The 25,187-nt window shown below is 36.4% G+C and overlaps 1 protein-coding gene across 1 annotated transcript in view; it reads right to left on the bottom strand.

Moving 5' to 3' along the window:
• The window catches only part of PTPN13 (protein tyrosine phosphatase non-receptor type 13), a 239,346-nt gene that overhangs the window by 99,549 nt on the left and 114,610 nt on the right, over positions 1–25,187 (bottom strand). The window contains exons 8-10 of the mRNA XM_044682397.1: positions 10,781–10,876; positions 9,015–9,111; positions 2,483–2,705 (exon numbers count right to left, since the gene is read on the bottom strand). Coding sequence (XP_044538332.1) covers positions 2,483–2,705; positions 9,015–9,111; positions 10,781–10,876 — 416 coding nt within the window. The remainder of the gene's footprint in view (positions 1–2,482; positions 2,706–9,014; positions 9,112–10,780; positions 10,877–25,187) is intronic.

The following is a 25,187-nucleotide window of genomic DNA, read 5'->3' as shown; positions in this document are numbered from 1 at the left end:
GCAAAATGGGCTTCATGTGATAGTCACACTGTTATTTTGTCTTAGTGTGTTCATAAGAAATGTAAGCAAACAAACCACCATGGAGATAATTGCAGCTTATGTACCATCCACTCTGGTGCATTAAGGACTAAAGAATTTTGGAGCAAATCAAAAGGACATTCGAAAATAAGTAAACATAGGTTTTGACACACAGTGGCTTAGATGAAAAAGTAACTTGGGGAGGGCGGTGAAAACTACTGGAAAATATGGTTTTGGATCAAGAAATGGAAAACACCAAAGGCTCACAGACTACTCAGAAGCCTTTTGTTTATCCATAATAAAAATTTTCTTCCAGAAGAGTTAGTAGTTTCTGTTTTAATGGAACCCAACATAATTCAAACTTAACTGACTCCAGTATAATGGAAAGTAAAGGCCATAAACTTATCACAAATGTGTTTGATTTCTCTTTTTATGTATTCAGATGAACAGTTTAGAACAAATTAAAAAAATGCCAACTTAGAAGAAACAACAGGGATGAGAAGAAACTGTGTATTACTGGATTCATTCAAGATTTATTTAAAAAATGTTAAGGCCAAAAAATGGGAACAAGAAAAAAATCACTCTGACTCATACTATTTCTTAGAGAAGTTTAATGGACCCAAAACAGCTACCATAATTAGGAGGCTGAGGGAACACACAAATTGCCTTGGCCAACTGCATCAGCTTGTCAAGCAGAAAGGCACTGCAGCCAAAGGTATAATATTTATATTGGTTCCCAGGGATCTATCTTGGATCTGCACTGCTGAAAAATTTTTATGCCAAGGGAAACAGCATGGTCCAATGGAATGAATCCCAGATTTGAAATCAAATCCTGGGTTCAAGAATCATTTTGTAACTATATGACCTTGGGAAAGTGTCCTCACTTCCCTCAAACTTTAGTTCTTCATTTGTGAAAAGGGTGAGGTGACGAGAGGAAGTTTCCTTCCACTTGTAAATCTAGGATTCCATCAAGCATGTGAAAGTCTAAAATGTGGGAGATCCATTCTGTTTGGTCCGAGAAGGCAAAATTAGAAGTGATAGATAAAAGGCATTTTTTAGGCCTAATTGTTAAAAGAAAATGAATAATGAGAGCAGAATAAATGTCCAAATCAGAGCTTCTCCAAAATCAAAGGTGTTCATTTGAAAGGGAATGGAACTACATCCTATAATGAGATCTTTAGTGTTATAAAATGGCTTAGAGATTTATTAGTAATAGGTTGAGTTGGAGCATTTGATGTCCCCGTTCAACACTGAGAAACTCAAAAGCCTGTGGTTTGGTGTACAAATTCATTTATAAAATTGGAACATAAAGACAACCAAAGGACATAAGCCTATTGACCCACAAAACAATAAAAATAAGTTGAGAGAAAAAAAAAGAATCTGGCAAGTGACACTGGTATTGAACTTTCAGTCCAACAAAACAATAGTTTCCTTTCATTTGAATTGTGGCAGAGTAGATGGCAGAGTGGACCAGAGATCGAATACGCCCCCAACCACTTTCTTGCTGTGTGACCAAAGGGAAGTCACTTATCTTCTATTTGCCTCTGTTTCCTCATCTGTTAAATGGTACTTTAAGAAGATAATGTGAGATAAAGACATCTCAGCTGGATTAGATACATACACTAAGAAGTTGTAGTACAGGTAAGACAATATCAAGGGTATTCAGGTGAAGAGTTTTCATGATATTTCAAAGAAAAAAGTTTTAAAACCCTACAAGAGATCATATTTGGTTCTATATTCCACAAACTGAGATTAAGAATACAATAATTATCACAAGAGTCAAAAGGAACAGTAAGTACATAGGGAAGAGTAATGAATTGGCAAAGGGGATAAAGAGCTAGACCTAGAGTCAGGAAGATTGCATAAGTTCAAATCTGACCTCAAAAACTAACAGTCAATGTGTCCCTGGGCAAATCACTTAATCCTACTGTTTGCTTGTTTCTTCATCAATAAAATGAGTTGAAGAAGGATATGATACTTCGGTATTTTGACCAAGAAAGTCCCAAATAGAGTCATAAAAAGTCAGATGACTGAAAAATGACTAAAAATACATACGGAAATGGAAAGATGAATGGAACGAATAAGATTGCCAATGATAACTTGCACTTTAGACATAGTGGGGGGGAAAAATATGTATGATTGGATGTCAGTGACCACTTATTCCCACCAAGATATTGTTACCCTTAAAATACTCTAAGTACTAGGAGGTTTCTTGAATGTTAGAAGTAAAAAGTACTCAGGGGCACTTGGAATGTAAATATTTTGATATTTTAAAAGAATCTAATTCTAAACCTATATTTTAGCAGAATAAGTAGGAACACACTCTCCCTTTTTGGAACTAAAATGTAATTTTTCACTTGGCCAAACAGAGGCTTGTAGATGCTTGTAGGAGCTCTAAAAAAGAACTATTTTACCTGGACCTCAGCTTTAAGAATAAGCAATTCCATATTAGGAATCAATTTACCCTCAGTTTTCTTTGCGTCATAGCTGTTTCTAATGCCATTTCTCTCAGAGGATCTCTGGTGACATCAAGCATGGATGCTTTAATGGTGTCTCCTGGATAAAGGCTTAACCGAGACTGTCTAAGAGCCATCTTTGTCTGGAGCTGCATCAATTCTTCTTCCTGACGTTTGAGCATGATCTCTTGACTAATCAAGTTGCCTTCAAATGATTTTTCATATTGTCTGCTGTATTGAAGAAAAGGGAAGTGATTGTCAATAAAATCATTAAGACAAATCCAGAAAAACACTAGCACACAGAATAATAAAATTTAAAAACTTTCATATTCATTACTCCTTCCATCAATACTACATAGCTAAAATGAGGTGCCAGAGGATTAATTATGCTTGAGCAGAACTAAAAGAAACATAGTAGCTATAATTATTTCAGATAAGGCCATAGTAAGTATAGATATAGTAAAAAGATAATCAGGGAAATTATATTAGGCATCATATATTACAAATGATTATCAACACTTCAGATAATACTTGAGGAAAATAATAATCAAGTTAGAAGGAGAAATAGATAGTAAAATGATACTAATGGAAGACTTTAATGTATTCCTGTCAGATTCAGATAAACCTAATGAAAAAATAAACAATTTATAGACCTAAGCAGAATGTTTAAAAAATTTTACATGATAGACTTTTGGCTATTGTGGATTCAAGTTTTTCTTTTTTGCTTTGTAAACCAAAAATTCTGTTTTCATGATTCGTATTTCTCTCAAACTATTTCTTTCAGTACATCTTGTTGGGGTTCCATGCTTTCTTAAAAATCCATAGGACTAGGGGGCAGCTGGGTAGTTCAGTGGATTGAGAGCCAGGCCTAGAGACGGGAGGTCCTAGGTTCAAATCCAGCCTCAGACACTTCCCAGTTGTGTGACCCTGGGCAAGTAACTTGACCCCCATTGCCCACCCTTACCACTCTTCCACCAATAAGTCAATACATAGAAGTTAAGGGTTTAAAATTTAAAAAAAAAAAAAAATCCATAGGACTGGAGGCAGCTAGGCTCAGTAGAGAGACAGGTCTAGGGACAGGAGGTTCAGGGTTCAAATATGATCTCAGACACTTCCTAACTGTGTGACCGTGGGCAAGTCACTTAACCTCCACTGCCTAGCCCTTACTGCTCTTCTGCCTTAGAACCAATACGTAGTATTGACTCTAAGACAGGAGGTAAGGGTTTCAAAAAATTTATAAAAATTAAAAATAAAAATATCCTCTGCCTTCTTAGGTATTGATTGATTTTCCTTTGTCTTACAGTATATATTCTGAATCTTTTGGCCTTATTTGTCCGAGTTTATGCCCATTCTGTTATTGTCTTCTCTAATGGTTTATCCACTTGTTCTCCAGGCTTTTTTTTTAACCCCTTACCTTCCTTCTTGGAGTCAGAGTGGTAAGGGCTAGGCAAAGGGGGTTAAGTGACTTGTCCAGGGTCACACAGCTGGGAAGAGTCTGAGGTTAGATTTGAACCTAGGACCTCTGTCTCTAGGCCTGGCTCTCAATCCACTGAGCCAACCAGCTGCCCCCGCTTCAGGCTTTTATTTGTCTTTCTCCTCCTGAGATCTTTAGTAATTTCAGTCTTTCCCCCTCACATTGTGACACCTCCCTGAATGAAAGATCTCCCAAGGACTGATTTCAAAGCTATTTTGGTCTCCTACCACAATGGGGAATTCAACCTTCACCATTCCCAATCTCTGCCACAATTTTGGCTGTCTCTTTCAAGAAGCCCCAATTCCATGCTTGGTGACCTATCCCAGTTCTCTCTTCCTCAGTTTTGTGGATAGCACACTACAGTGCAACTGGCCCCAGGCAGAGCATCCTTTATGCTTTCCTACATGCCCATTGCTTGTTGCCTCTGAATGGCAGAATGAGGGTGGTAGAGCATGTAACAGCAAGGGAATGGCTGAATGGATCCCAGGGGTCCAATTTGGGTAGCTTGCCAAAGCTGGTAGGGGAGAATGTGCTGAGGGAGTTCATTAGAAATGAAGGTTCAACTGGTTGTTAACTTTGTTGGGGTTCTTGGTGCCTTATATCAAAGAGAAAGCTGAAATTCTTTCCCTTCATATATAATTCTTATTTTGGAGAAGTATGTGGGGTTCTGAGGATGAGGGAAAAATCTCAAGTCCTGCTTCTTATTGGTCACAATGTAGAAGTCAATATTGATATTCTTTTTATTTATTTATTTTTAAGGGCCCTACCTTCCATCTTAGAATCAATATTATATATTAGTTTCAAAGCAGAAGAGAGCAGTATAAGCTAGGCAATGGGGGTTAAGGGATTTGCCCAGGGTCACACAGACAGCTAGGAAATGTGTAAGGCCCATTTGAACTCAAGACTTCCCATCTCTAGGCCTGGCTCTAAAACCACTGAGCCACTTACACACCCTTTATTCTTTTTATTTTTTAAAAAATCCTTACCTTTTATCTTAGAATCAATACTATGTATTGATTGGTTTCATAGCAGAAGAGCAGTAAGGACTAGGCAAGGGGGGTGAACTAAATATATATATATATATATATATATGGATTAATGATTCCTGAGGTCAGGTTGTATAGGCTTTTGTCTTAATAGGCAGGGCTATTAATAGGCACCACTAAAAAAGTCTCATTCCCTTCTCTCCCTCATCCTAATTAATTCTGGTACCTTCCTTCTGTTGATTATTTCTAATCCGACCTGGATAAAACTTGTTTGTATACAGTTATTTCATGCTGTCTCCCCCATTAGATTGGAATCTTCTTGAGAACAAGGATTATCTTTACCATTTTTGTACTCCCTGAGTTTAGCATGTAATAGGTCCTTAACAAATACTGACCTTCTAAGGAAAGATATTAAAAGTATATGACCTCTTTTTTAGGTAAAAGCAAACTGCCTCTGACTAGTTTCAGGCATAGGAAAAGAAAAAAGTGGGTGAGATGAAGAACTCCATACCACTTGGGGCCTAGATTACTGACAAAAGGAAATGCCACAGAAGTCAGCAAAACAATTTTATTCAATTCCAGTAATGTATCTCATAAATCAACAGATATCATTTACCTTTTTTTGCTGGTCACAGAGGATTATTATAAGGGATGTCTGTATAGCAAAGTACTCTAGACTCATTACTAGGGAGGAAATATTTTTCCCACCCCATCTTTGAAATAAATTTTGCTTAATATTACCAACATGTCATAGTTTGGGCAACTGTAAGGGCTTCCACCTAGGCTGATAAACAGTACAGATATTTCCATAAGTGCCTATATAGAGACTGACTACCAAGAACTCAAATCATTCATGCCCACAATATACATCCATATCTCCTCCTCATTAGCCACAATAAGTATTATTCAAACTGGGAGTCTTTCTCCACCTCTAAATGAGCAGAGCTGCTCCTTCCCTTGGTGGTCTTTAAGCCTAAGCCTCTGAGGAAAACTGGGATCATGTTACATGGGCACAAGGGCAGGATTTCCTTGGTATACCATTATCTGTCTGCTGGTATCTAGCAGTCTCATATATTTGGTGTTTCTCCCTTCCTTAAGCCACCATGACTAGACATTTAGCTTCCAGTTTCCACAAGATTCTCTAGTTAGAACAGCCTGAGACTTTAGAAGCTTAGCCCTTGCCCTCAGTACTTATTATAGTTTCTGACACATAGTATTATTGATTAGGAAACTCATCCCAACAGCCTCTCAAAACTGAATAAAAAGTCTTGGGTGGCTCAAACAACTAGGTGGGGCAGGGGTGGGGGGGGGTTGGGTGAAATTTTGACTGGGATACCTTCATCTTGGATGTCCTCATGCAATAATTATCTTCTTGTCTACTTTGTTTCAGAAACTATATCCAAAGCTCCTTAAAAAAATAGTACTAGGCAGCTGGGTAGCTCAGAGGATTGAGAGTCAGACCTAGAGACAGGAGGTCCTAGGTTCAAATCTGGCCTCAGACACTTCCCAGCTGTGTGACCCTGGGCAAGTCACTTGACCCCCATTGCCCACCATTACCACTCTTCTGCCTTGGAGCCAATACACAGTATTAACTCCAAGATGGAAGGTAAGGGTTTAAAAAAAGAAGAAGAAGAAGAAGAAGTAATGGAGAGGACACATAAAGTAAGTACTCAAAACAAATCTCTTCTAAAAATTTTACCCCTATCATTGCTTTCCCCTACAGAGGAACCAACAAGAAAGGGAATTCATCTTTCTAGGTCAAATATGCAGAACTGTCAACTTTTGCCAATTAAAAGGAGATAAAAGGCAGTGTGTGTGTGTGTGTGTGTGTGTGTGTGTGTGTGTGTGTTTCTCTCACAATGAATCAAAAAACATTAATTAAGTGCTTGCTATATGCTAAAGCCTGTGCTAGGGATAGGAAAAGAGGCAAAAGACAGTCCCTGCCCTCAAGAGGCTTAAAATACTCCCAAGTGTAGCTCAAACTAGATTAAGATATAAAATGGGGAAACATTTAACAAAATAAAAATGCAGTGACTAGATAATATGTTATTTTAAAATTCCAGTCAGTATGTCGACTGAACACAAGGATTTTTATATAAGGATCTTTACAGATGGATTAGTAGCCTCTGTTTCTATTTGACTGAAAACACTGCATTAGGCTATGCCTTCATTAGCCATTATTTTCATAATACACTAGCTTGCTAAGAATTCTAATTTATTTTTTCTGTACCTGCCCAATGTCTGTGGGGGTAAAAGCTTGTCCACTTTCTATCTATCTCCACTATGGAGAAAGCCATTCCCAGGTAGTAAAGAATAGGCTGGAAGGTCCTTTATGATCAGTTTTCAATTTTCATCATCAACTTTTATTCTGTCCTCAGATAGTCCTGATCTTGGTAGGGTTTAAATCATTCTGTGAAACCTCTGGTTGGAAATTCTTGCCTTAAACCCATTAACAATTCCATTTTTAAAAAACCTTACCTTTTGTCTTAGAAACAATGCTAAGTATTGATTCAAAGGTGGTAAGGACTAGGCAAGTAAGGTTAAGTGACTTATTAGGAAGTGTTGGAGGCCAGATTTAAAACTAGGACCTCCATCTATAGGCCTGGCTATCTGCTGAGCCACTTGGTTGCTCCTAAAGATGAGAAAGCATGTAGTTGATAAATTGTTTCAGTCATATCCAACTCTTCATGGGTCCATTTTGGGGTTCTGTTAGGAAAGATACTGGAGCGGTTTGCCATTTTCTTCTCCAGCTCATTTGGCAGATGAGGAAAATGAGAGTGAAGTGACTTGCCCAGGGTCACACAGCCAGTAAGTGTCTAAGGCTAGACTGGAACTCATGAAGATGAATCTCCCTGATTCCAAGCCCAGTGCTCCATAACAATGCCCTTTTCACCTGTGCTGTGCGGTCTTTTAAGTGATTCTTGGTCTTTAAAGTACAGAAATTAAAGATCAAAATCAAATTTCCCTCTGCCTTGAATGGCCTAATATTCAAGGATAATTTATCTTTTTTTCCTTAGGCTTGAGAATCAGCTTTTCCAATGCCACAAATAAGAGTTACTTTGCTTTTTTTTTTTTTTAATTTTATCTATTAAATTCCTCAAAAGAGCCAATTCAGTGATAGTTAGTTTTTTCAGTAAATTAAAGCAAAATCTTTAGCTGAAAGGCAGAGTAGAAAGGGGAGATGTAAGAGCCTAAAGAAATAAGGTATGGGAATAGCTTTTATGGGGAGTGAGACAGGGAATCAATTCAGGAGAAATAAAAGGACCTCCTTGCTAGAGTGAGGGACCAGCTGAAGTGGGACAATATACATTTATAACGTACCCCATCAGCACAGTTATGTGACGCCCTTCAGCTCAGTTCAGCCACATGAGTTAGAGTTGAGGATCATGAATCAGAAAACACTTATGATGTGGCAGGCACCATGCTAAGATAAAAGGGATACCAAAAAAAGGAGAAACATTGTTTCTGACCTCAAGGGACTGATATTCTACGAGAGAAAACATCCATGAAAAACTATGTATAAACAGGATTTGTACATAATATCAGGAAGGTAATCTCAGCAAGAAGATATTTTAGAGGCAGGAACTAGGGAGACGGAGGGGGGTGCTGGAGGGTACAGGAAAGTCTCCCTCAGAAGATGAAATCTGAGCTGAGCCTTGAAAGAAGCCAAAGAAGATGGACATGAGCAGGGAAGTATTCCAAGAACAGGGGTTAACCAGTCCAAAACACAGTTCACCAAAAGCACATTTATATGAGCCTTTTTGAGTCAATAATAACCTTAGCCTATATTTATATAATCCTTTATGTTAACAATGTCCTTTTCTCACAATACACCTGTCACACAACAGAAACACATAGTCATTCTCTTTTTAAAACAAGGAAAGGAAGGCACAGAGAGAGAGACAAAGTAACCAAACCCAAACAAATTATTAATCTTAATATAGCTATAAAAATAGAGAAAGAGAAGATGAAGGAAAAAGTAGAGAGGGAAGTGAAGAGAGGAGGAAAAACTACCTCCTAGTGCAGTAGAACAACTACTAAATGTGAATGGGGAAAAAATTATTCATCTCTTTCCGATACCTTGGTCTCTGTGATTGTCCCTGGTTGGAAGAGGTTTCATCTACCCCCTGCAGTCCACTACTGGAGTCAAATGTTTTTGAAGCTTCACTCCTCCGCACTAATGCATGAACAGAATGAATAGTTATAGAAGTGATTAAGAACATAAAGATAATTTTATTTAACAGCAAAAATTTAAAAAGAAAAATTATTTTAAGGGATTCAGATTTACACTAACCAAAACTAACAAAAGCCATTATGTCATTTAGGAATACTTTAAAGGAAATGAAGTTAACAGACTTCTCTACTAGCAGCAATGTAATGATCCAGAGCAAGGCGGAGGGACTTATGAGAAAGAAAACTAGCCACATTCAGGGGGAGAACTGTGGGAGGAGAAACACAGAAGAAAAACAATTGCTTGAACACATGGGCTGATGGGGATATTATTGGGGATAAAGACACTAAATGATAACTCTAGTCCAACCATCAATAATATGGAATTAGATCTTGATCAATGATACATGTAAAACCCAGTGGAATTGTGCATCGGCTACGGGGAGGAATTAGGGGGGATTGGGGGAAAGGGAAAGAAATTAAACATGTAACTATGGGAAAATATTCGAGATAAAAATTTTTATAATAAATAAAGGAAATGGAGTTTAAAAAAACCCAATATATGTACTGTTTCTAGGGGTGGAGGGGGTATGTGAGTGGGGGGCCAATTAGATGGCTCTCAATGGATTGAAATCCAGGCCTAGAGATGGGAGGTATCTGGGTTCAAAGCTGCCCTAAGACATTTTCTAGTTGTGTAACCCTGGGCAAGCCACTTAACCACCATTGCTTGCCCCTTACTGCTCTTCAGCCTTAGAACCAATATACATACAGTATTGATCCTAAGATAGAAGGTGAGGATTTAAAAAAAGTATTATTTCTTCTGAAATGAAAATAACCATGTAGTCTTAAAAAAAAACAAAACCAAACACCCTTAATTTCTTTTCTTCTTAGAATCAATAGAGTGTATTGATTAATCAATATAGTGTATTGAGTGGTAAAGGCAAGGCAATGGAGGTTAAATGACTTGCCCAGGGTCTCAAAGCCAAGAAATGCCTGAGGCCAGATTTTAGCCCAGGACCTCCCGTCTCTAGGTCTGTATCCCAATCTGCTAAGCCACCTTGCTGCCTCCATGTAGTCTTTAAAGGAAATATGGTACTAGAGTCTTGGAAGTTTTTCAAAAATTGAAACTTCAAAGAACTTTTCTTAAATTTCCGTATTTCTTTTGGTATCATAGCTTTATCAAAGATCTAGATGTCAACTGATTCAACTCATCCATTCTGCAAGTGAGAGAACTTGAGGCCCATGGAGATGCCACCCAACATCACATAGGTGAGTATTATGTGCAAGATCTTCTGCATCCAGATTTTCTGACACCAGGACAAGTGAGTGACCTTCTCTCTACCATTCTATATTTCAGTCAAGTATCATTTTTGTTTCTGACCACAACCTCAGTCTAATCCATTATGTGTGTATGGGGTATCCCCACATGTGATTCATATGAAATCAACAGAAATCTAGGTTCTAATCCAAATTCATACACTAAATAGATGTCTAACCCCCACAAGTAATTTAACTTATCAGAGACTCAGTTACTACTATCTAACATAGTCACGTGGAATCTGTACTATCTCAAAGGGTTGCTATAAATAATGTATTTTATTAACTTTTACATGCCACATAACATGAGCTATTAGTCATTTAGAATCAGTGATAATACTGTATTAAATGCTTCTTACCTTGTCGAAAATCTGGCTCAGAAGAAATAATAGATGGACTTTCACTTGCAGTACTATAGATATCACTGTGGTAAGCTTTGTATCTTCGAATTGGTTCTAAAAGGACAAAAACAAAGAAAGCATTATAGCATGGAGTTCATTTACTGATTTGTAAAAAATCATCATTTTTATCAAGAAATAAAAATATTTCAAGTAATATAAAAAATTTGGAGACTATCATTGTACTGGTGAATTTTGTTATAAAAAGGAATGGATATTCAGATTTAATGGAAAATACATGTTTATAGCAAAAGAAAAATTTGCAAATAAACTAAAAAACACCAATATATTATAAAATTTTTTAATTCTACCAAAAACCTGAAAACAAAAGCAAGCTATTATTTCCAAAGAAAACTACACTCTTTAGTAAAATATTTCCCTTCTTTTGGCTTAAATGAGCATTTTTTTGTGAGTAACTGAGTTTTATAAAATAATTGTAAAAACTTTCAAAAATTAATTTCCTGTAACATCTCTAACAAGTGAATGAGCTATTTAACAAAAAAATGACTTGTGAGTAAAATAGAGCAAGAATTTGCATTTTTGCAAACTAAACCCTAAATGCCTTGGCTTAAGCAAAAGGCATTAGCAAAAGAGAAATCATTACCCAGTTAATGGTCAATTCTTTTTTTTTTCCTTTGGTTTGTTTGTTAAATAAAATTGAGAATTTATGATGGCAGTTGTTAAAATCTCCATCAGGGTAGCAGAGCCAATATAACAAAAATGACAATCTTATGCAAATTAATTTACCCATTTAGTGCTTTACTAATCAAACTATCCCCAAACTTTTCACACATAGATTAGAAAAAACAATAATAAAATTCATCTGGAAGTGGAAATAAAGGCCAAAAATATCAAAGGAATTAATGGAAAAAAAATATGAAAGAAGGTGGCTTGCCTTACTCAGTTTAAAACTATATTATTAGTTGGTAACCATCAAAACAGTCTGATACTGGCCAAGAAATAAGAGTAGTAGATCAATGGAATATATTAGACATATAACAACATGCAATAGTAAATTACTATAATAACATAATGTGTGACATACCCAAAGATCCACGCTTTTGGAAGAACTCACTAATGAACAAAAACTGCTGGGAAAACTGGAAAACAGTATGGCAGAAACTAGGTATAGACTAACATGTCACACCAGGATAAAGTCAAAATGGATAAATGATTTAGAAATGAAGGGTGGGTGTGGCTAGAGCTATCCACTAGCTTAGTGAATAGAATCGGCCTGGAGATGAAAAGTTCTAGGTTCAAATTTAGCCTCAGACACTTCCTAGCTTCCTAGTTGCCCAGACACTGGGCAAGTCATTTAACCCCAATTGCTTATTTCTTACCACTCTTATGCCTTGAAACTGATACCTAGTATCAATCTTAAGGCAGAAAGGAAGGGGAATTTATGACTAACCAAGACATATAGAACATTATGAAATGTAAAATAGACAACTCTGACTACATTCAGTTAAAAGGTTTTACAGAAACAAAACTAATGCAACCAAGATTAGAAGGGAAAAATTAAATAAAGGAAAAAATTTTATAGCAGGTGTCTCTGACAAACGACTCATTTCTCAAATATATATAGAACTGATTCAAATTAATAAGAATACAAAGTTTTCCACAATTGATAAATGGCCAAAAGATTGAACAGGTAGTTCTCAGATGAAGAAATTAAAACTATCTTTAGTCAAATGAAAAAATGTTCCAAATCACTATTAATTAAAACAACTCTGAGGTAATACCTCATAATATGACAGACTGACTAATATGACAAAAAAGGGAAAATGATAAATGTTGGAGGGGATGTGGGAAAATTGGGGCACTGGTAGAGCAGAGCAATTTGGAACCATGCCAAAATGACCAAAAAACTGCATATCCTTTGGCCCAGCAATCTTATTATTATGAGATTTGTATCCCAGAGATCAAGAATAGGGGAAAAGGACCTAATTATACAAAAATATTTATAGCAGCTTTTTTTGTGGTGGTAAAGAACTGGAAGCTGAATGTCTGCCCACCAACTGGGTCTCAATTTAGCCATCTATAATAATATTGATGATAGCTAGCATTTATATATTACTTCATGTTTTATAAAGAACTTTACAAATATTATCTTATTTGATTCTCACGACAACCCTCAGGCATTTCACAGATAATGAAACTGAGGCAAAAGTAATGACTTATCTAAGGTCAAAGAGAGTCTGGGGTATGATTCAAACTCATGTCTTATTGACTCAAACTTCAGGACTCTAATCTACTGAGCTACCTACCTAGTGTTAGGAGGGTCAAATAAATGGGTTGGATTAGATGTCTTCTACAATTCCTTCCAGTTCTAAATCTGTGATCTTATCCTCTTATGGTTCCCATCTCTTCAGGATTCCAAAGTCTTCTCTTACAAGGCATAGAATTCTACTGGCATTGCCAACTATACTGAAAAGCCAGGCCTTATATCCCCAGGCAACAACAATAAGGTGGTGAGAAATTATTCTTTGGTGCCAACTTATATGTCAAAATTGGCTCTCTAAGAGAAGATCTAAACTTCTCTTGGAACCACTTATTTTATATAATTTGTTTTCCCTGAAGAATTCTTAAAATAGACCCACTTCTGTAAGAGTCCCAGAGAGATGCTACAGATTCCAAGTATCTTATAAACATAGCTTAGAAAAGATCCTGATTTCATGAAGAAAACATACAGGAGAAAGTTTGAAAATAACCAAAATCCACAAACCATGCAGTAAGCTAAATGAGATTTGATAGAACTTTTTAAATGTTTCAAAATGCTTAGGAAACAAATTTTCACTGAACTGTTAGAGCCATTGTGCTTTTCTATTAACACATAGGGAATCTCAAATTAACATTTTAGATAAGCATTCTTTTGTTTTTGCTGGGAATCTGTGAAAACAGACAACAGTTAAATTTATCCCAATAGTGACAGGACCTCTCTATTCAAAAAATTAGCAAACAGGGGCAGCTGGGTAGTTCAGTGGATTGAGAGTCAGGAGGTCCTAGGTTCAAATCCAGCCTCAGACACTTCCCAGCTGTGTGACCTTGGGCAAGTCACTTGACCCCCATTGCCCACCCTTACCACTCTTCCACCTAAGAGCCAATACACAGAAGTTAAGGGTTTAAAAATGTACAATAAATAAATAAAAATTTTAAAAAAATCTGAAAAAAAAAATTAGCAAACAAAAAATGCATTCCAAAATCTAGCAGAAGATTAATCTTCAATCAGAGAGTAAGTAGTTCAGAATATAACACAGTTATTTAAGGACCATGACAATAATAATGTATCATAAATCTCAAACTGGAGGGAAACTCACAGGCCATTGAATCCAACCTCTTCTTTTTACAGATGAGAAAACTGAAAGGACCTCCCCAGGATCTGAACCTAGAACCTCTGCTCTTTCCACTGTAACATTTTGCCTCCCTTCTAATGATAATAGATAACATTTCTTTTTTATTATTATTATTTTAAAATATTAATTTAAAAAATTAGAATATTTTTCCATGGTTATATGATTCATCTTCTCCCCCTCACCCCTCTTGGAGCTAACAAACAATTCCACTGGTTTATATATAACATTCTTTATATATAAAATGTTAAGATTTACCAATAACATATGAAGAAAAAACACATAGGTGACCTGTGATTTCATTTTTGTAATATCTTCTTTTTCTTTATATACGAAAATGCTTATTTTGTTTGGATTTATAATCATTTGGAATTCTATGAAAGGCAGATTGCTGGGTTGGGGATAGAGGAGTAATATATCCAGAAAAATGTAATATAAGAACAAAAGATAGGGGCAGCTAGGTGGCTCAGTGGATGGAGAGTCAGGCTCAGAGGTGGGAGGTCCTAGGCTCCAATCTGGCCTCAGATACTTCCTAGCTGTGTGACCTTGGGCAAGTCACTTAACCCCCATTGCCTAGGCTTTACCACTCTTCTGCCTTAGGACCAATACACAGTATTGATTCTAAGCCTGGAAGGTAAGGGTTTAGAAAAAACAAACGATACTCATGTAATTTTACAAAATGATGTACAATATAATTTTACTTAACACATTCCCTGATAATTTTAAAATTAGAATAATAATAAGGAATCTCAAAAATAACAATTTGGTTGACTTCCATGAAACTCACAAAAATCTTCTAAGCATTGAAACACATGCCCTTATTTCACTATTTTTTTCTTTTTCTTAAAAATGAAACTGTTCTCTCAAATGACTTGTCAGGTACAAAGAAATAGTGGTGTTATTTGTCTATTCTTGTTTTTTCTCATTAACCACATTGCAGTGGCCCTAATGTGATAATAATTTAGGTAACTCAGCAGGCATTACTATGATGATAATTATTTCACATTTTTATAAAACTGAACTGTTTATAAGACACTTAAACAATGTCTCATTTGATCCTAACCATCGCCTTTGTGAGTCAGAAGCAACAGACAGTTTTCATGCCTATTTTAATATTAGGAAAACTGACACCAGAAGAGGCAAGTTAATTTGCCTAATATCGCAGCACTAGGAAGTAGATGTAAGTCAGAAGACCTAAGCTGATGAAGAGAAGTAAGACTTGGAGGACCTGAGGTTAGCTCAGATCTTCAGACTTCTCCATTGTGTTATCAGGCAGCCTCTGTTTCATTCTATATTTATAACACTGTTCTCAGAGGCAAATGGTTAGAAAGTATTTAAGTGCTTACTCTATGCCAAGTGCTGAACTAAGGAATAAGGACCCAAAGGAAAGGCAAGAGCACAATCCCTGAGGCCCACTGTTTCCAAGGGCAGACAATGTGCTGACAAGATATAGATATATACAATGTCTACAGAAGGTAATCTCACAGGAAGGCACAAAACTTGGCCCAGGACCATCCCTCCTATCAGAGGCTATCAGTCCTTAACTGATAAGGAGAGAGAATATATTATCTCATTTAATCATCACAGTAGGTGTTATTATTAACATTTCTGAGGGGGTGAAGGAGGATAGGATCCTGGTTCTAAAGAAGGTGAGATTGGAGCAGTTTTTTTTTTAATCCTTTACCTTCTGCTTAGAGTTGACACTATCAGTTCCAAGGTTGAAGAGCGAAAGGGCTAGTAGATTGGGGTTAAGTGACTGGACCAGGGTCACACAGGTAGGAAATGTATGAGGTCAAATCTGAAACAAGGATCTTCTGTCCCCAAGGCCATGCACTCTATCTACTGAGCCACCTAGCTGCCTCTGAAATGGAGTCTTAAGGGAAGTCAGGAATCAGAAGTGAGGAGTGGGGATAAGCCAATGAAAAGGTCTAGATTCAGGAACAACAAAAAGGCAAGTGTTGCTGAATCTTAGAGGATGTGGAAGAGAGAATAAAGATCAAGTAGACTGGACAGGGAGGAAGGAGCCAGCAGCTGTGGAGGGCCAAACAGATTTGCTCCTGGAGGTAAATGCGTAGTTAGCACAATTAGCTCAGTCTAGTAATATTCTTCAACTCCCTTCAACAGCATGGGAAAAGGAGCAAAGGACATGTCAATAATCCAAGAGTTGGGTCTGGCAAACTACGATCACCAGTATGCCAAGAGGACATGGGATTAAAATATAGAAATGGTGTAGGCTTAAGTTGACTCGCCAGGGGATCAAGCTAAGGAATGGAAAATGGTGTAGCCATTGCAAGAGTGATGACCTGGGGAAAAAACTGGGGTGGAGGCATTGTCAGTTATGGGGAGGATGAAGAACAGGTATGAATGTCATAGGGCAAAGAAAAAATGGAATGAGAAAAGATTATGGTTAGATAAAGGCATGTCAAAGTTCACATACATGAAGTAGAAAAGGTGTGGGTGATAATGGCAAGATCAAGGTTATGAATACCTCTGTGTAATTCAATTCAGATTAATAAACATTTATTATAATACATATGTATTATAATAAATGTTAATATATAACATTATTAATATACAATCAATGTTATAATGAATATGACTATTTTATCACAAATCCTAGCATATTATATAATGTGATATGTTTCTATATTTAATGTAGCATGTAATATATTTAGATAAAATGTAATATATGTTAGTTATAATAAATACTAACATATTTATTAAGTGCCTACTATGTGCTAAGTGCTAGGGACACAAATCACAAAGACAGTCCCTGTCCTCAAGGAGCTTATGATTTAATGGGAAAGGACTCCGAAGGATCCCCAGCATTGAAGCATGATGTTCTGTGGAGCTGAAATCAAGCATAAATGCTAATAGAAAGTAGAGAGTTACCTACAAAGTTCAAATTCCAGTGCTCAATAAAGGAAAGTTTTTGAGAGCAATTTAATACTCCAACAGGGGTTAGTGGACCCTTTTGCCCTCCAATTAGAGGAGAGAGGTGACAGGTGACCGAGAGAGCCAAGTATCAAAACTGGGTCAATTAGCATGGTGGCGAGTTTTCACGTGACCAGCCTATCCTGAGTGGGGCATGATGTTTCTTAAGAGTCTAGCTGAGGTAGAGTGGAGGATAAGATCATAGGAATTAGATTACCAGGAAGTTAGGGTATTTGGGGGAGTATTGATATATATATATACTATGGTCTCTCAGTCTGAGGCCAAGAAATGAGGAGAGAAATATAAGTTATACACTGAACTTTCGTTCTTAAGGGAGAAGAATGTTCTGGGGTTGATACTCAACAATCAATAGAGTGTGGATTGAGTAATAAATTTGGAAAGAATGAACCTTGAAGGAGGAAAAAACCATATTAAGAGTGTGTGTTTGGAAATAGTAATGGAGAGCAGGAAGTATTCTAACTCCTCCAACACAACTAGTGAATTGGGGAGGGGGTACAATGTATGTATAAACTTGCAACTAATATTTGAAAGAGAGACCATAGTGGTCTTTAGGGTCATGAGGTGAGATTGAGATCTCAAGTGAATGACAGAAAATTCGAAGCAGTTAAGTTTAAGATGGAAGCAAGTTTGTTAAGTATGACATTCCAGAGAAGTAGATCTTGAATGGTACATTATGGATGATGTTAAGGAGGGAAGGACCATACAGAAGGGCATGAAGAATGGTGTCAAGGTTCAGAATCTCTGAGATGGGGAAAATCAAGTCTTGAGAAATGACTCCAGATAAGAGTATCCATGGTTGGAGAGATGTCTACTAAAAGTGACAGATGTTCAAGGTCTTCCTTTGAGATCCAACTGTGTGTTAAATGATGATACTCTTTTGTGAGGCTCAATAGGCTTACCTCATAGTAGCAGGAGCAACTGAAGGGATGCCCTAGAGAAGTCTGGTCAGGGGACAGGAGGTGGCACTGGATGGATGTGGTGTGGAGATAGTCTCTGGAGTAATGGAGAAAAGCCCCGGGGTAAAGACAGACAAACAACTGGATCTTGGACTAACAGAGATTCCTGAGAAAGCCTGATTGATTTCAACTGGGCAATACTGCTTCTCCCTTGGAATTGAAGGCAGCTAGGTGGTATAGTGGTTAGAGTGCTGGGCATGGAGTCAGGAAACCATCTTCCTCTCAATTTTGACCCCAGACAAGTAATTTCACTGTTTGTTTCAGTTTCCTCATCTGTAAAATGTCTTCAAGAAGGAAATGCCAAATCACTCCAGTATCTTTGTCAAGAAAACCCCAGGGGGCAGCTAGGTAGCTCAGTGGATTGAGATGGCCTAGAGATGGGAGGTCCTAGGTTCAAACCTGGCCTCAGACACTTCCTGGCTGTGTGATCCTGGACAAGTCACTTAACCCCCATTGCCTAACCCTTACCACTTCTGCTTTGGAGCCAATACACAGTATTGGCTCCAAGACAGAAGGTAAGGGTTTACAAACAAACAAACAAACAAACAAACAAACAAACCAACCAACCAACCAACCAACCAATCAAAAGGAGTCATGATGAGTCAGACATGACTAAAAAAAACCAACTAAACAAAAAGGGATTTAATATTTATTTTTAGAAAACTGGTATCATAGCACCAATTTTCCTTTTTTTATTATATTTCAGTGAAATTTTAATATCACTTCCATTTCTTAATGGTTCTTCCTACCCCTGAAAGAATCTTCCATGAAACAAAGAAATATAATAAAGTAAAACAAACCAAGCCACGTCCTTGACTATATAACTCATTCTATACCTGCCACTATCTTTTTTCTACCTTCTCTGAAGTCAAAGTTGGTCACTGAATTGATGGGGATTTAGATGTCATTCAATGTGGTTTTCCTTTAAATTACTGTAATTATTGTTTCCTGTTTTCTTTCTTTCTTTAAAAAGATTTTTTTTAACTATCACTTGTTATCTTAGGATTAATACCACGTATTTGTTCCATGGTGGAAAAGCAGTAAGGGCCGGACAATGGGGGTTAAGTGACTTGCCCAGGGCCACCTAGCTAATGAGTGTCTGAGGTTAGATATAAACTCAGGATTTCCCATCTCCAGGCCTGGTTCTCAATCCATTGAACAAACTAGCTGCCCCACTTTCCTATTTTCTAAATAGCCTATTCTACCTCATTCTGCCATTTATTCTATTAGTCCAGATACCCAGAGCAATAGACAGCTCAGTAAAGACCTTTCTGAAATCCAAAATAATGCTTTTCTTACTTTGGGGATAACTTTTAAAAGAAAACCAACATCATTAAAATTCAAATAAATTTTACTTTCACAAACTTTCCCTTTTCTCAGTCACTAAGTAAAGCCTTAATTACTTCTTACCTAGATTACTACAAGAGTCTCTTAACTGATCACCCCAACTCCAATCATTTCCTTGAGCACTGTATCTCATACCAAGCCGCCAAATTGATATTTATAAAGCACAAGGCTGATCACACAATGCCACTACTCTTAAGACACTTTGGTGGTTACCTTTGGCCTCTAGGTTAAAATGCAGACTCCTCCATTTGGCATTGCAAACCCTTTCTAATTTGGCACTAACCATATCCCGGACTGATTTCTCATGGTTCTCTCCTCAGTCTCTACATCCTTATGCATTTTATTTTCCAGCCAGCCAAACTGGCTTCTTTGGTATAATATTTTCTGTCTGTAAACTTTTGCCCAGGCTGGTCCCATGCCTAGGATGCTTTCCCTGTTTAATATATGATTCATAGAATTCTTTCAAGTTCCATTTCCTGTGGAAGGCCTTTCCTCATCTCCCTAACAGGTAAGGACTTTCTTGCCAAGCACTTCCAATAGAAGATAATCTTCTTAAGGGCAGGGAATATTGTATTTTTATGCCTTCACAGTACTTTGAATTTGAACATAACAGGTGATTATAAGCACTTATTGAATAAATGAATGTGTCTATGACATGTGTGTATATATATATATAGATAGATAGATATAGATAGATAGATATATATAGATATACACAGAGAAGGAAACATAGGAGACCAAAGAATACACATTTCCTATTTATAATTCAAAATGAGGCTTTGAGAAACTACTTCCACATAGTACCTAATGTAAAGATACACCACAAAGGAACTATATTCAAGTTGAATTGTTATATCAAGTTGAATCATTGAATCAAGATTGCTTATCAACATGGTTAACACACCATAACCAAATCCATCCATAAAATAAAAAAAATTTGCTACAGTTATTACACTGACTGACTTTTTAAGCCTTTTATAACATTGTTCTTACGTAACTAACAGAACTACCTCTCAGAACATCAACTCACCTAATATTTTGCTTAGGAGGAATTAATTTGTGATATGAAATACAATACATCAGTAGAGTTATTCAGGTGTCTAGAAAGCACTTTTAGGAGGGCAGTTCTATACTGGCATCACAAGGAAAAAATTAAATGAAGAAGCAATTTTATTCTATAATTTTTAAAAATGTAGCCAACCAAAAAAGACAAAAGTACGTTTTCCATGTAACTGAAACTGATTCCACCATTCTCAAAAGCAATATGGAAATATGCTAAAAAGGTGACTAGAATGTTTAGAGCCCAGTAATTTCAATGTTAAATATATTCCCAAGAAGGCAAATGAGGAAAAGAAAGGCTTTTTACACTGTATGCCAAAATATTAATATAAGCCATTTTCATAGTAGAAAAGAATTAGAAACAAATTAGATGCCCAGGTGAAGAGCTGGGCCAATGGTGGTGAACAGCTAAATAAACTAGGGTATATTAATGTAATGGAAATATCACTGTACTGTAAGAAATGATAAATATGAAGAACCTGGGAAGCATGAGAAACACTTACTGAGTGGATAGAAAGGAAATGGTGTAGACCCAGGAAAAATAACATATACAATGACTACAACTACATACCTGGAGAGAATACCAATAAAATAAAAATTGAATGCTAACAAATTATAATGACCAGGGTTGGTCCCAAAGAAGAGATATCAGAAGTCACCTTTGTGAAGATGAGGGTAGAAAGCTGTATGCATATGTTGTCCAGCTTTTTGATGTGTTGCTTAGTTTGGATGAACTGTCTTTTCCTTTTTTAAGTTCCCTGTCACAAGGGGATGGCTTGGGATGCAGGTAAGGGGGGGGGGGGTAGTTGGGATTGGTACATTGGAAAATGCTAGGTATTGGAAAAAGCAAAGATATCAATAAAAATATGTTTAAAATATGTTACCCAAGATAGGTGTAATTATATTCTGTTGATAGAGTTGTGAAATGGTTTAACAGTTTTGGGAAATGATTTGGTATGTGAGAAAAGTTACTAAATTGTTTTAAACTCTGGAATTCACAATTTCATACATATAAGACAATATTCAGAGCAAGCCTTTTTGTGGTAGCATCAGTCTAGAAACAGAATTGAGGAATTGTATAACACATTATGATAATGTAATGACTGTGCAGGGAAATATAACAAACATGGGAAATTCAGAGAAACATGGAAAACTCTAAATAAATGAATACAAATCACAGCAGGCAGAGCCAGAAAAACAACATATATCATGTATAATGATGTAAATGAAAATGATCACAAAAAGGAAGATGAATTCTAAATACCTGAAAATGCAATAATGGCCTGGGAGAATAGGTAATGAAGCATCCCATTTTCTGGGAGGGCAGGACATGGAGAACTATTAACAGATTGCCATACACATTCAAGGCTGTCACTGTAGTTAGCTATTTTTTTCTTTTCTTTTGTTATGATGATAGATTTAATTCTAGAGATGGGTATTTTCAAAAATAAAATGGAAGGCATCAATGAAACTTGTCTCTTCTCTCCACCATCTTAAAATTAGCTAAGTTCTCTTCACATATAGTAATAACAACTATAATCAGAATAAAACTCTCATAAATCTCACAAAAATAAATTCTTCTTGTGTTCTTCTCTCTCATGCTTTCTTCTATCTTCCTATCATTTCATCTCCTTTCTACCACTACTGAAAAGGACCTTCTGTTTCTCCACATTCTCCTTGCTCCCAGATCCTTGTCTCCCTGTAAGTAGCTACCTTCATTTAAAACCTAATTCAGGTGCCATCTCTTCCCAAGAAGCCTTTCCTGATTTCCTCCCAAAGGATCCCTCCTTCAATATCTCAGAGTACTTTGCCTGGACTGTTCTTTTTTTTGAAACTTAACCACATTATAGTACTGTGTTTATTTCTCCTATATAAAAACATACATTTCTTGAAAGTAAGAGGCTATAATATCATGTCAAACTTTTTAACCACAAAATTTACCAAAGTGATACATAACAAATAATTGTAGATTTGAATAAAAAGGTTATCTAACTCAAGGCCTACCTCCAGGAAAGTGAAATACTAGACAAAACAGACAGCATATAGTCCATTAATTTTTTATACCTCTCAGAAATCATTTTCAGAGCCTTTTCATCTTGACAATCAAAAAGTTCTTCCTTTTATATAGCCACGTATTCTCTTGATGCAATTTAAAGTCATTTCTCTTTTTTTGACCTTTGTGGAAATGGAATATACCAAGTTTATCTGCTTATGATAATCTGAAATACCTGCATACAGTTGATGTGTTTTTAAATGCCCTTATAAGACCCACCTGTCATTCCCTTTATAACTTCTATCATCATGATCATATGTCACTTGTGTGTGTTTTGTTAATATGGAAACCCAAATAATCATTAGACCCAATATTCTTGGAAAAGGTTTAATCAAAACAGGGTGAGTAATGTGAGAATCACTTCATGGTCTCTACATAGCACACTTTTATTAATATTTATAAATAACATCTTTCTGTTTAAAAGTAATTTAAGTACATTGCTATAAAATTTAATCATTCAGTTTGGCAAGTATGATTTCTATGCCATCCTCAACTCTTTTTGAGCTTGAATTTGGGTCATCTGTATCTACATGGCTGTATTGTTTTCAACTATTATGGACTGTAACTAAAAAAAGGACAAAAATGGCTAATCCAGTGAGTTGGTGCCCAATAAGAAAGCATCAAACTGTCATTGAGTCAAGTCACTTAGCTCAAAAAATGAACTGCATCATTTGACATGAAAAGAATTGGCAAACATAAATGCTGAGATACTGTTAGCAATATCTGAAGACTGTGAATAAGAAATGTACCAAAAGGGTAGAGAAGAACAAATATTGATGTGATTTCCAAGAAAGGAAAGAAAATATACAAATCAAGTCAATGAGCTTGATTCTGAGAAGTCTAAAATGGATGATTAAAGGGATAGTTGATAAAGATACAGAAAAGGAGTCTACAGAGTCAGTATGGTTTCATAAAAAATGGGCCATGGCATATTAAGATTACTAATTTTTTTGACAAGACAGTTAAACTAATATTTCAGTGGATTCCACAGTTGAAGTTTATCCAGATTTTGAGAAAATCTTTGATAAAGTATCTCATATTGTTATAATGGAAAAGATCAAGAGATGTAGACATGAATTAAGAAATGGTAGAAGGGCAATAATCAAAATTAATGTTCCAATTTAAATTCTGCAGGATGTATCTAGTAGTGGATTACTCCCAGGTATCTCCTTGGTTCTGTGCAGTTTAACATTTCTAAAAATAAAAAGGAAAAAGTAATAGTTGGTTTGCTTACAAAAATTGAGAGAGGTAGATAATACACTGGATAACAGTTGGGATGCAAAAAGATCTTGCTTGACTACATCACAGGGTTGAATTGCAAAAGATGAAATTCAGTAGAGATAAGTGTGAATTCTGGAATTTGGCTTCAAAAAATAAACTGCAAAAGAACAACGTGAAAGTGGCAAAGTTATAAATAATTTTGCCTGAAAGTTGACTGTAAGCTCAATGAGCTAGCAATACGATACATTAGTCAAAGAAACTAATGCAATCTTGGGTTGCATTAGAAGAGTTATAGTTTCCAGAAATAGGGAAATGATTATCATTTTGTACTCTGTCCTGATCAGACCTCCACTGGAACATCGTGTTTAGTTTTGGGCCACACAACTTAAAAAAGACCTGGAAGTTGAATTCTGGCTTCAAAGCAGAAAAGGCAATCAAACAATGAGAGCAGTCTAAAAGTGCAATGAGCTGCCTCTCTTTGGAAGTTGTCAAATAGAGATCGTTGAGTATGTTATTATGTAGATTTCCTTTTCAATATGAATTGGATTAGTTGATCATTAAGGTCCTTTTCATCTATGAAAATCTTTATGCATCATTTTTCTATAATAAATCAAATAATATGTAGAGGCAGACTGGCATGGTTAAAATCTTGAGCTTGGAGTCTGGAAGACTCAAATCCCACTTTTTTTTTAAAAACCCTTAAACTTCTGTCCTAAAATTAATATTGCATATTGCTTCCAAGGCAGCAGAGTAGTAAGGGCTAGGTAATGGGGAATAAGAGACTTGCCCAGGGTCACACAATTAGGAAGTTTCTGAGGCCAGATTTGACCCCAGAAACTCCCATTTCTAAGCCTGGCTCTCTATTCACTGAGCCACCTGGCTGCCCCCCAAATCTCACTTTTGATACACTGTCTGACCTTAGTTTAAGTTTGTTAATCTCAATGGACTTCTTAAGATTCTTCAATATTTATCTACTAAATTGGATGTGGATTGTAACTGAAGTTATGGGAGGGAATTTCCAAACTAGAAACCTCATCAAAATGGTGAAATAATCAACCCTTTTCACATCCACATTAACCAAAAACAATGGTTGACTTGACTAAGATTTTAACAATACATGCAGCAATGTTATTAAAAAACAACATACATAAAATAAATATGTATCTTGAAGTACTGAATATGCATACATTTGATCTTATTTAGATGACTCAAATTCCTGCTTATGAAAAAATTCCTGTCAAAGATCAAACTGGAGGGAACTTCCGGTCAAGATGGCGCCAGAGTAAGGAGCAGTTGCTCAGTCTCTCCTAACCAAAGCATACAGGACTCCTCAAGGGGGCATAAAAATGAATCCAGACGAACAAAGGAACCCCACAACGGGGTGCAACATTGAAGGTACGTGGAAGTGGGGCATTTCCATGCTGGGA

Source organism: Gracilinanus agilis, chromosome 6, assembly GCF_016433145.1.
Source record: "Gracilinanus agilis isolate LMUSP501 chromosome 6, AgileGrace, whole genome shotgun sequence".
Classification (NCBI taxonomy): domain Eukaryota; kingdom Metazoa; phylum Chordata; class Mammalia; order Didelphimorphia; family Didelphidae; genus Gracilinanus; species Gracilinanus agilis.
This window is presented reverse-complemented; position numbering and strand designations above follow the sequence as displayed.